The sequence below is a fragment of the Corvus cornix genome, chromosome 4 (genome assembly GCF_000738735.6).
Source record: "Corvus cornix cornix isolate S_Up_H32 chromosome 4, ASM73873v5, whole genome shotgun sequence".
Lineage (NCBI taxonomy): Eukaryota > Metazoa > Chordata > Aves > Passeriformes > Corvidae > Corvus > Corvus cornix.
Genome location: NC_046334.1, coordinates 15,281,056 through 15,294,605, shown reverse-complemented (window position 1 = coordinate 15,294,605; position 13,550 = coordinate 15,281,056). Strand labels below are relative to the sequence as shown.

The following is a 13,550-nucleotide window of genomic DNA, read 5'->3' as shown; positions in this document are numbered from 1 at the left end:
TATCTTTGTGGGATTCACTTCAACTTGCGCTGAGCCTGACCATTTCCACCCCTTTCAAGCCCTAAGAATACAAAGTGTGAGCACTGTGGGGCAGAGGCTTTCTCTCAATGTGTGTTGGTCCCAGAGCAGCACTTGAATCCTGAGAAAGAAGTGTGGCTTTTCCCAGAGCTCAGCTAAGGGAAAACCAGCGATTCTCACACACGAGGATTCCGCTGCAGCTGCATTTGTATTCCTCTTCTCCTAAGGCATCCTGCCAACCAGAATTTTTTCCATCTTTGTTTCTACTCCACCTCACCATTAATAAATACTATCCAAGGCTGATGAGTGCAAGTTATTGATTGATGGTAGAATAAAAGGCAAGGTTATATTCACAAGTACCGAGAGCCGTAGAAAACTTTAAATCATAAAAGTGACCAGCCATGCTCAGCTGGATACAAAAAAAGTGTGACTTCTACCTTCCTAATTAAATACAAAAAGACCCATATATTCTAGCACTATCATAGATAAATACTTCACATCTATTAATAAAATAAGTCATTATCTTCCCAAATAAAATACCTCTGTGACTTACAAGGTCATTCTTTGCTAAAGATATGCCACTTGAGCTCTTTTTCAAGAGATGCTCCAGGAGCCTGAGGTTATGCTTCCTGCTAAACACTGTACTGTTCTTGTGGTTGATTAAGAAAAAGAGAAGCCTTCCATTTAAAGTAACTTGAAATAAATGGGGTTTAACAGTGACAGATAAAGAATGTTGTCTCCTATGCAGTTGGGTATACAGAAATAATTTCAAATGTGGGGCTTTTTTTCCATACATAGGAATTAGAAGACAGATCTTTTTACTTTAAATCTGAACAAGTCTCCACTGAAAATCATATTATTTTCTAGAACCATTTCCCAAATAGCATTGGGTGTGATATTTGCATATAATTTTTTAAGTGTAGAAACTTTCTAACCAGTTCATATGTAATACACTCATTACTACAGAACTGGAATTCCTTACAGGTCAAAAAAATAATGCATTATATTTAAAAGACAGCTGTGGAAATATGTAAACAGTCAAACTGAAAGGGTTTCAAATATGCTGCACCAAAGGTGTCAAAACATATTTCAAAGCCCTTAAATAATACAGGACCTTCAGTCTGATTCTCAGAAATGCTTTGGAAATCAGGACTTGGTGCTATGCTAAAGAAACATCTACACATTCTTTCTGTCCTTAACATCTTTGGGGAACCAGTTCTCGTGTGTGGATGCTTAAATAATCATGGCAGTAATTAAGACTGAGCAGAGAAAGTGCTATGCTGAAACAAACCAGTGGGCCTGTACTGTATTACTCTGTTTCAAAGAAAAATGCAAGAAACCCTGTAATGGACCATTAACAAAATGCTTGCCAAAATGGGAGGGGGAAATGTAAGCCCAGTCAGCAAGTGAGGGACTTAGGTATGAATGCTTATTTTTTAAAATATTATTTTTTACCCTATCTAATATTACTTTGAATGGCCCCATTGTGCACAGAAATATCTATTTAAAAACCTAGTGGAACATGTGCTTCAGATATCTTTTGATATCTTAGAAGCCACGAGTTCACCTAGTTAATTTTATTTTCTTTAGCTTAATTTTTTTTCCCTTGATGTTTCTTCTGATGTTGAAATGGGAGATAAACAAGAATGCCCAGTTTTTCTCCACTTTTTCTTCTGTCACAGTTTTCTGCACCTCCGTCATACCTGTTCTTTCTCAGGATCCAAAAACTATCCTTTCCTCCACGCAGGAGTATCACTCTAGGAATTTAATATTTGACAGGGTCCTCAGTGCACGAGCTGCTATTGCAGTTATTTGCATATAACTGGGGTGTAATACTGATGTCAGTATATTGAACAATGTTATTTTCTATTCTATTCTATCTCATACAATTTTGTTTTGGTTTGTTTGAATTCTAGCTGGACACTTAGCCAAGGTTTCTCTAAGCTCTCCACAAAACTCATAGAATCTTTTTCCTGCTCATTTCAACCTTAGTATGTATGGCAGTGGTTCAGGTGATTTCCTTGAAAATGTGTTAACTTAATTAACTTAATTAATTAACTTAATTTTCCATGATGCTCCTATTCAATTACTTGATCAGATCATTTGGGAGATCCTGACATTCTTTTCCAAACTTGTACCTGTTTGGTTGTACCTGTGCAACCAAACCTACAGCAGAGACAAAACATGGTACCTCTACTGTGAACCTGTTGCTTTTGGATGATCCTATCATCCCAACCAAAACATCCAGTATCAGAAATATTCTAAGTCAGCAGAACTAGAATTTCCTTCATGCATACGTTCCACAGAATCACTAGATGGTGAATGGCTGAGTTTGGAAGGCACCTCTGGAGGGCACCTGGTCCAACCCCCCTGCTCAAGCAGGGATTCCTACAGCCAATTTCTCAGGACCATGTCCAGACAACTTCCAAGTATCTTCAATGATGGAGACTCCACAACTCTCTGTGCAACCTCTGCAAGTGCTTGGTCACTCTCAGAGTGACAAAATCTATCTTAATGTTCAGATGCTTAAATAGGCATTCAGAATACACAATCCAGATATCATTCCATGAAAATATGGAAATAAAAAGCCAGCAGTGTAAAACTGAATTTGTAGACAGAGGTAGTACTTCAGCCAAATTATTACACGTCATAATGTGTGACATAAAACTTGTTCAGGTAACTCTTCCCCCTTTCTTAGGGAAAATCTAGATCAGCTAGAAGTGCAAAAAGACCATCAGATGCTGCCTGCGATAAGCTGGCAGCTTTATGAACCCTCAGCAAGATGATTTTGGCAGGTTAATGCTTCAAGAATTCTCAAGGACTATTGCTTAGTCTTGTAGAAGATCTCTGAAGGCAGTTATATGAAATAATAGCAACTTGCACTGTATTTTTCTGTACTCTAACATATCATGTCTATGCTTACTGTTTTTTCGGAGGAAAAAAGAAATCTCATGATTTCTCCCACTGATAATACTACAGCAGAGAACCAGGCCTTTAATAAAAAAATCAAAATTTTTCTCCTTGATCCCACCTTTTAACTCTTTGCTTGGTTTGTATGGTTTTATTCAGGCCTTTAGTCCCTGAAGAATGCAAAAGAACAACTCAGTCTGCACAGATACTGACATCTGAATGCTCAAGGCATTGTCGGAATGGGCACTGCACTCCCACAGGAAAATGCTGCTGTAATCAAGGCTGGGAAGGAGAGTTCTGCAGAACTGGTTTGTATTACAGATTCATAGCAACAAGTGAAAAAAGCAGTGACATGTTGTAATTAGTTTTTAATTATTTGCTCAGAGAAATTTTCAGGTATATGTTGACCAATATATTGGCCTTCAGTTCTAAGACAACATTAAAAATACTGATTTCGTGAGTTGTAGGAGAAAAATAAGTCTTTAGATGAGTAGAACTCTGAAACATCTAATGCACTGTGAGCCAGTGCAGAATGCAATTGATAGCATAAATATGACAACAGGATTCTTTTTTTTTTTTCCACCAAGATTTTAAAATGAAAGGAGATGCAGTCAATACATGTCCTGTGTTTGGACATTCACCTTCCACTTGCAGTATTATTACTGTCAGTGTCAAACAGATTTGTCAGAAAAGGTGGTAAATCAGAACTGCAGGTCTCCATTGCGTATTTTGCACTTCACTAACTTAATGCAGATTTTTTTAGTTTTGGTACATTCTTGCTTTTGATCCTACAAAATGAAATTGCTCCAGTTTGCTAAAGAGAATTCTATGTACAACTTATCATGAAGCAGCTAATAATCAATGCTATTGTGATCCATTATTACAGTGATTTCATCAAATCCTATCATGTAGCTTTCCATTTTAAAAGTCACTTGAAAAAGTGACTGTGATCAAACCAAGATGATAGGTGTGCCTGCAAAGGGATGAGGTGAATAAGCCTGGAGTGCCACAGCTCTGCCATCACTGTCTCAGAGGCTGTGGTTCTGTCTGAGCTGTGTAATTTTGGCCAGTGCAGATACTCCAGAGCTGGCCTGGGTACGAAGAGATGTTATGACAAAGATGTTGTTCCTCAGCATCAGCAGAGTCCTCTGACGGGGCATATTTGGTTGGCGAGTTTGACCAGATGCCCACACAAAGAGATAACATTAGCATAATGGCAGTAGAACTCAATAGCAGGGACTAAGAGAAAACAAAGACCCCATGGATAGTTCAGGTTGGAAGGGCAGGAGGGCCCTGATGAAGCAGGACCATCTATGAAGTCCTTCAGCGTAAATTTCAGCAACCTCCAGGTTTTTAGTGATGAGTAGGAGTGACTTTGGAATGAAATGAGATTAATTAATCGCTAATAATGTATCTTACTGGCAAAGATTCATGAGCTGGCCTTCTATAACCCAGCAATGAAGGCAAGTTAGAGAAATGGATGAGGTAATCTGGCCAAATAGCTCTACTTCAATTGTCCTCACTTGTCAGTCAGAGCCCTCCCACATATGGAGAATGAGGCCCATTCTACAGCCTTTGTCCAAGTGGAACTTAAAGTAAAAAATGCCTCTACATGAGCATAAATAGGTCTTGAATAACCTGTTTTGTTTAAAAGATCACAGCTTTATGACAGATAATTTGATGGACACAATGAGCAAGAAAGCCACAGAAAATATGCAGACTAAGGATCTTCCTTCTCTGTATCCCACACAACAATTAATAGGGATGTTCTAAGTTGAACCTCAAGCTACTATTATAGTTTAAACAAGAAAATTTACCTTACAAGGTATGAGCTTCCTTTTTGTGTAATTAAGAAACTCATGGACAAAATCAAGAAACCTGTATTTCTATAGTGTATTATAAATATCCATAAATCCATATTGAAGCTTATTGCAATAGATAACATTAAACAGCATAACACCTACAGAAAAAGAAAGATGTATTATATATGTATTATATTTATCAAGGTGCTGTGACTACCCCAGAAGACAAAACTTCCACAACTAAAGTTATTATTAATTTTGCTAACAATGGCTACAGTTTAAAATAGGAGCTCTATTTGAGAAACTGAAGCAAGCTGATAACCTAGAACTCTATAGATAAACTGGCATCTTCTAAAGAGAGAGAAAACTTTGAAACTTATATAACTGATAAAAATGGTTGAAAAAATACTCTGGCTCTCTTTTCTGTAAAAACAATTCAATTTTGGTCCCAACATTAAGTGATTCGAGAGCCAAAGGAGTGCATCTAGTCAGGTGTAGTCTGCTTTGCTAAGGCAAAGTAGTGCATAACTCTGAGTATACAAAGGAGTTTGCCTGAGATTCTAAATGAAACCGGAATATGGGAATTGAACATTTTCAAAAAGTCTGTTATTTGAGTTTATCAGTCTTTCCTGGGTGACATCCTCTCAGACATACAAAATTACTTCCTCTCTCTAATATTCTAAAATTTTGAAAAATATGCTTTCAACACTCTTAATATTTCAACCTATGTTGTTTTTAATTTATATGCTTTATCATGGCAAGGTTAGAAAAGCTCTAAATGAATGTGTACTGTATCTTTTTTGGTTTGTGATGTTCTAAACAAATTGGAAAATCGCTGTTTTTTCACCCACAGCAAAATGTGACCCAGCCTGTCGACATGGAGGTGTCTGTGTAAGGCCCAATAAATGCTTATGTAAAAAAGGCTATCTCGGCCCCCAGTGTGAACAAGTGGATAGAAACATCCGAAGAGTGACAAGGGCAGGTATTCTTGATCAGATCCTAGACATGACATCCTATTTGCTGGATCTAACCAGCTACATTGTATAGTTTCTGGGACTATTTGGAAACTCCACTTTCAACGGGCATTTGTTTTGAATCCTGTCATTTTTGAAAGACTGTTATCCTGCAACAAACACCGGTGATTTGATTTACTTTATTAATTTAAGTGTAATTTCCGCAAATGTGCAGAAAATCCCTCGTATGTGTGTAAATATTCCTGCGCGTCTCCGCAGACGTCCCGGTATCCAATATGTGCACACATACACACGCAGCCGCTATCACGGCTTTGCAGAGAGTGGAATCTTTTTTAATATTTATTTCTTCATGAGAAATAGTTTACGAAGCAATTCCACTGTAAAACACATTTTCGTCAAAGGACTTTCCTGATGTCTTAATGGCTTCTTTGACATCCCAGAAATCTCATTCCTGCACCTATCTGATTATAGCAGTGAGAAAGCAGTTTCCAAACACTGCTGTATAAACTGCTGGACTTAATAAAATCCAGTTGTAACAGTTTCTAAGGTAAACTGAACTCCATCATGAGACAATATTTCAGAACTGCTTAATGCATTCCTATCTAGGCAATTCATTGTAAGACTGTAACCTTCACTTTCATCAATGTAACTCTATTACAGAATGTTATTTCTTTATCTAGCATAGATGCAAAAATCTGGTTATTGCAGCTTAATATCAAGATTGTTTCAAGTGTTTAATAATTAAATTATATTCGCATATTTCAAAACCAGTCATCCTAGAAGGTCTGCTTTTTATCATATATTTTATTTAACGATGGGCACTGGGTTCATGTTGCATATTTATATTATTTTATTTTATTTTTATAATGTAGACATCACCTAGATGAGACAGCTTTACCATGTCCTGTAAAATACTAAAGTTACATTTTCACCAACTCAATTGGAAAGACGGGGAAAGAGAGAGCAAACACACACACACACTTTAATGTGTTGTGGATCTAATCTAGAAATGTACCCTTGTGTCAACTTGTATTCATTTATGCTGGATGAGGAAAAAAGCAAACATCCACCAACCATAATAAAATTCCAGCATGTGTTAGAAGTGTCCATAAAGTGATTTTCACTGTAGCAGGACAGTGTAAGAGGTTATACACGGGCAGGCTCTGCTGATGCCACACTGAACGGAATGTCCCGGGGCGAGAGCCACACGAGCACATGCTGACTGTGTGTGGTGTCACTTGTACAACACCTACAGCAGTTCTTGCCAAATGCAGTTCTAAATGTTCCTTGGAGAGCTAACAGAAAGCTGAGTCTTTGTAAATGCATCAATAAATGTGGTGTACATGCTGTAGTCAGGTTTTCTAAGGAATTAATTAATTAGATGTAGGTGCAGAACTGGTGCCCTCTTATCTTCAGCTCTACTGGCAGTTTCTTTGTTCACTACTTACCAACTATCAGGTTTCCTTTGCACTACCTGCAAACTACCTACTGCAGCTTTTATAAAATCTTGCCTGAGAAAAGAAAGCAGAGCAGCCACAGTGTGCACATCCTGTGGTCCTTAGAAGCAGCTGCTCATGCATCAACAATTGACAGCGCTTTAGCCAAGCAGATCTAAAAGTCTTTTTCACCATGTAAAATCCAGTAATAAAATCATCTCTCCAGGGCAGCAACATACAGTGAATTTTCTCTGATAGAAATTTGTCAGTCTTCATTTACTGAGTATTCAATGTGAAATTACAGCATAACCAATACTTGCATTTCTGTGTCTCACACATTCCAGCTCTGAGGAACAGATGATTACATTTGCCTTCCATATATATTTGCCTGGGTTTCGAGTGACCTCATGCCAAATGGAAATTGGTTGAGAAATCTTGGTTAAGTGCTCAGAGAACAATGGTCTGCATTAAAAAGTGCATGCATAATTTTGCACAATGTAGATTCAACTGACAGTCCATTGAGAGACATCTTGGGATTAAATGAGCATGAAGACCAAATTGCCCTCTCACCCCAGAAAAGGGTGGTCCCTTATAGTCACACGAACACTTCATTGGCTAAGCAGTGTGACCAATCTTAAAATGAACCCTGTGGTAGCATCTGTAGGTTAATAGCAGCTCTTTGTCTCCACTGCTTTCTGCCTTTAGTCTTTTCCCTGAATTCCATCACAAAAAGTTTTACAATTAAAAAATGTCCTGACAACCATTTTTGTAAATTGACCTTAGCATCTAATCTTTCCTTATTCAACGTGGGTGACAAAAATGTGAACTTCTCATGAATGAGCCAGCTGTCTAAATCTGTCACATAGCACGGTTTTATTACACTCTTCATAATCAGCAAAGCAAGAAAGTCGCTGAAGTATTTTAGCAACGTTTAAATATCTGACAGAGATAACATCTTTAACACTTTCTTAGATTAAATATATTTAAAAATAAACCCAACTTTAACTCCACTGTGACATGTTATTTTCAAAAACCAGCTGGGGAGATGTGATAGTTCTTTTCTCACTGCTTAGTTCCTTAAGAAATGCCACAGATGGCACCTACATTGAAGATTCACAATAATATATATGCCATAGTCATGCAGAGGACAGAAAACAATGATCTTAGAGTTCTGATCTTAATAATAAAGACAGTTAATTTAATAGGGAAATCCGAAAATAAAACTCCAGTAAGAGCTAAGAATTAAATCCAGGCCTCATTCAAATCAATAGCAAAAACTCACATCAACTGTGCTGCACCCAGAAAATCACCTTCCAAATTTAAGCAAAATTCTAGTTTGTTTATTTTTAAAAAAATTTCTGCTCTGAGTCATTCCATAAAAACTTCAAAACTAAGATATAATCTAAGTGAAGGTTAGAGGGAGAGGGGAGATAGCTTGTGAAACTGTTTTGATTCATTTTTAAACCATCTTTTATATTGTGTGAAAGCAGGCATCTGCATTAAGCCCACATGTACATAGGAAGTCCCAGTGGAAAAGAAGTATTCTCATAAAAAAAAAAAGACACAAAAAATCCTAGCTGCTTATTTATCAAAAGAAATTATTCTATTAAAAAGAGTGAGCAAACCCCAGGCCTAGCCACCCAAGATGCTGATATAAAAAGGGCAACTGCAGTAATTGCCCTGAGAATTGGCATACAAAAAAAAAAAAAAAAAAAAAGGGTCTGTAGAAAGCCTGTTGCCAGTTAGGTCATTCTGCAGCCATTCTCACACAACCTCCGAGAGTGTCCCAGAATAAAACTGAGCTTATAAATGAAACTAGATAAATGAGGCAATTAGATAAGGGCCTCCAGAAGGGATTTTATGTATGTGTTCACGTTGTCTCTGTCTCTGTGTCTCTCCCTCCTAATCTTTTATTCCATTCATTTCTTCCTTTATTCAAGATACTGCCTGTCTGTTCCCCACACATTGTACATTTCAAGCATTCTTTCAGCCTTTCTGCTGCTAAAGGAGAACAAACGTACCTGTTGCAAGAAACATGACTCTCCCTGATGCCTGCTAGTTTTAAACCCCTGCTTTATTATTTTGGGACAGAAAACTCATCTTTCTCTTTTTGTATGCCACTGATCAGAAAAAGGCATATTACTGGAGTATAAGGAAAAACATCTTTACTCCATAGATAAGCAGGGAGACAAAAAGATGTTATGCAAAATCGGCTCCAAATCGTTTCACTCCATTTCAGAAAAACAGTAAACTCATTTTTCTACTGTGCCCAATAAGAAATACTAACTCAAAGCCTCTCCCTCTGGGAATAAATTTCTTTTGTTAACACTCAGGGACACAGATCCAAGCCCTTTTTACCTTTAAATCCTCACACGTTATTCTATTTCATGCAAAAGAAGTGTAAGTTAGGTATAAATAAGAGTATAAATTCTGTATCACTGACATGACACCTCTGTTTATCTCCTTCTTTCATTCACTTGTCCACGTTTGGTTTTGCAGCTCCTTCCTTTCTAGACCCACAGTAAACATCAACAATTCCTGGTTGCTGCAGGTGCTTTTTATTTTTGAAACTGCCTCACAGATGTGCGCATCAAAAAAGCTTCCCAGCTGGCTGAGGCCTTTATCTTTTGGTCATTCCACAGAATTTTGTTGTTTTATAGTGACTTCTAGCACTGTGTCTTAGCTGGGCATTTACAGTTCAGGAGTACCAGCCTCACACAGCTCAGGCACAGACAGACTGAAGCTGAAGGAAGGCAGAAATCACTTCAGTCACTGTGTTTATCAGAAAGTTACCCATTGCAAGCCAGGGATCACATGGCTTAACTGAAAAGCAGAATGATATTCCTGACATGATGAAATGTAGCTTTTCTGTACACATTTTCTCTAATTTGGGTTGAGAAACAAGTACCTTTTCCTATAAAATTATGCAAAATGGAGATGCTGAAAATATGAACAAGTAATTTCACAGGTGCAAAGTCGCACTACAGTGAAAATGAGTGTTCATACATGTAATTCTAAATGCACTCATGAAATAGGCATTTATAAGATTAGTTCTACATGGAAAAAGCAAGTCCAACGGCACCCTGTTCTGCTATTTTTTCCTTAATTGTGTATATTCTTTAAAAGAAATTCATGCATTTTAATTTACTATCCTTTAGAGTATCTGTGTATCAGTTTAATTAGGAATTATACCATTTTGATCTTCTATCCAACTTAAAAGCTGTCCTTCATCTTAGAAAAAAAACCAGAAAAAAGCTAAGTGGTAAATAAAAACTAATTATTTCCATTTTGCAATATTAAAAATTCACTAATATTTTGTCAATTAAAAAAGTAACATTCTCATAAAAATGCAGCCAACCCTTTAAATTAATTCCAACTCAAATTTGCAGAAAATTTGTACCAAATAATCTGGATTCTGGCTACAAAAAAAGTGATTAATATATATTTCCCTAAGTGTTTCAGGACAAAATGTTTTGGAAATACTGAAAAAAATTTAAGACTGTTTTGCTGAAAAGATTTTTCTTTTCAACCACAGAGAAATTCAGTGAAATAAGGCACGTACTTTTTGGGGATATAGGTGTGAAACAGCAGCAGCCACCTGAAAGCTTAGTACAGGATTACTTTAATCTTTGAGGCCCTGACTCCAAGTCCATTGATGTCAATTGATAATCTCCTATTGACTTCATTAGCTACAGGATTAAGTCCTTAAAAGATATCCACTTAGCTGGCAGAAGATCTTAACTTCAGACATCAGTGCACACATGACCTCTCCGTGTCTGCATCTGCAGTCATTAGGCCAATGTTTTGTGGAATAAGACTGCAGATCCAGCCCTGCAGAAAGCCCTACAGAGCATATCCACTCCTCCTGGCTTTCCTTATAGGTATTGCCAACATTTACACAAAATCTGCCTGACTTCTTGATACTTCTTCAAATGTGTCCAGCAATCAGCTGATGTGAAAGCCGAGTGACTCACCTGCTTCCCTGAGCTCTCAGTACTGAAAAGGTATAGTTTAGTGATCATTCCATGCTACAGACATTCACAAACATTTAGTATCTGGGTTATATGCAAATAATGTGTGTCTTTACCTACTGTTTACAGCACACAGACAGGCTTCCATAAACAAAATTGTCAGGCATTATTGTACAGACAGCAAGCTGCATTACTGGAGAAGAGTTTTATTTCTACCGATAAAAACCAACTTTCCATGTGCTATACATTACCAAGAGGGTCCAGTGTATCATATCTTAAAGTTCCTTTTATGGTTTATAAGATTTTCCTATTTATTTTCCTTTTGCAATGAAATAAAAAAGTAAAAAATATTTTAAATGAAAAACTACTTTAATTCCCAGGAAATTTCAGAAAGGCAGCATCAGCTAAAGCATGTGAATATACACAATGGTGTGCTCCCAGTATTCTTGGAAAGAAGGCAGAGAGAGTTGGCTGGTTTGGAGACAGGGGTTTTTTTATGTAGGATACATTTTCCAGTAGGACAAAAGGGTGTTTTGCATCACAAGGCAGTAACAAACAACCCCATTTTCTGAATGTTCCTAGGAGGAGCTGCTAAAAAGAAAATGTTCTAGGCAGTCAAAATGGGTGTGCAGACTGAACTTAATTCATACCAAGATATGCTGAGAGCAGAAACCATCTGGTATTAAGTCACCAGATGTAGCTTGTAGTGGTCTCCATTAGTACCAGAAGCAGTAACCCTACCCTGTGAATTTTCCAGAAATGCTATTAGCTGTCCCCCAAAAAATATACTGCAGAATTAAATCTTCAATTCCCCTTTGAGAACAATTAGATTGTAATGGGAGCCAAGCAGCAAAGGAAATAACAAACTTCTGTCACTTGAGAACATTACTGTTGTGACATTCCCCTGTTCAGCAAGTTTTATTTCATAGTAGCTGTCAGGTACTGTATGTACATTTGAAATGTGGGAAAATAGCTTAGAAAATATCACTCAGACTAGGCTTAAGTATCTTCTAGAAACTGAATTATACTAGTAAGCATATACAGGCACCAATCTAGCTGGGAGCACACAAGTAATTTTAAGCATATGAGCCACACTGAAGTCATGTGCTTAACATTATTAATATAATTAAGTGCTTTCTTGCTTTGAGACCTTACAAGTCTTTGCAAGTCTACCTACATAGACTCCATATGCTATATGTGCATTTCGTTTTAGGGAGACAGCAGGACTGAAGTTCACAACAAGAGAATTCAGTCGCTGTCTGTCACAAATTCTATATAACCTGAAATAATTGTGTCTTTGTGCCTCCACTCTCCATCCAAAAATTACTGAAATCAATCTTTGTAAAGCGCTTTGAGCTCTTCAAATGAAAAGTGCTATAAAAACTACAAATTATTATTATATTATTGAACACCATGTATGTATACACACTATTATGTAATATATAATATATGTATAATGCATATAAATTCTAACAAATGTATTTGTGTAATATCTGAGAAATGGAACAGTTGTATCTGGAAGTGATAAATACATAGAGTTGGATTTATTGTTAATCTGTGGATTTAATGATTTTTTTTAGACAAAAGGATGTTTAAGTGTATAATTGCTTTTCTTAATTTAATATATTTATGTAAATGCATGCCTGAAGTTCTGATTAGATAGTTATTCTGTGTCCCTTAAGCTAATAAAATATATTAAACTTTATCTTACTATATAAGGTACACCTGCTGCTTTAAATTTTTTTTGTTTTAATATTTTTTTATGACTAAATGCATAATTTAAAGTTCATGAAATTTTAATTTTAATCGGCTCTTTGATCTTTGCAGTAAAAGCAAAACGCCAGCATTTTATATATTCTTTGAAATGTACCCTAGTTTTATTTATATAAATTCTAAGATGCTTTCATAAAATGTGACTGAACACTGCTATTATTTTTGGAATGGGAAGTTTGGAAGGGGGTTTCCTGGACAGAAAATTAAGACATCCATATTGAAAAGATACCTGTTGCATTGCAAGCAGTATGTGTATGGACATGCAGCTGGACCAAGGGGATTTTACGCACAGGCTTTGGAAGTACAGATATCTTGGAGAATTAGTTCAGCAACAGTGGGAGAAACACTGGGGTCATTTATTTGTTTTGTTTATGTCCTATCTTCAGAGAAGCACATCATCGAATCAACATATGTTAAATTCAGAGGTACCATTTCCAGTGATTTAAATGAGGGCCATAAAAACTGGATGCAGTGTGGAATTCTTTCCTTTTCTCCCCATCCTAAGACACAGGTTCTGTTCCATTGAACTCAACACCTGAGCATACACATGGGAGCAGGGCCAGCTCCATAGGTCAACCCACTGTGTTTTATGATACAAAAGAACAATTAATCACTGAAGAACAATTAATCACTGAAATGCAAACTACACTTGCATCTGGGACAGCA

General features: G+C 36.8%; 1 protein-coding gene across 1 annotated transcript in view; it reads left to right on the top strand.

Annotated features, from left to right (window-relative positions):
• Positions 1–12,833, top strand: part of LOC104697326 (hedgehog interacting protein) — a 76,015-nt gene extending 63,182 nt beyond the window's left edge. Inside the window, exons 12-13 of the mRNA XM_039551095.1 lie at positions 3,088–3,236; positions 5,584–12,833. Of these exons, the coding sequence (XP_039407029.1) occupies positions 3,088–3,236; positions 5,584–5,777 (343 nt within the window). The 3' untranslated portion in view covers positions 5,778–12,833. The remainder of the gene's footprint in view (positions 1–3,087; positions 3,237–5,583) is intronic.
• Positions 12,834–13,550: the final 717 nt, after the last annotated feature.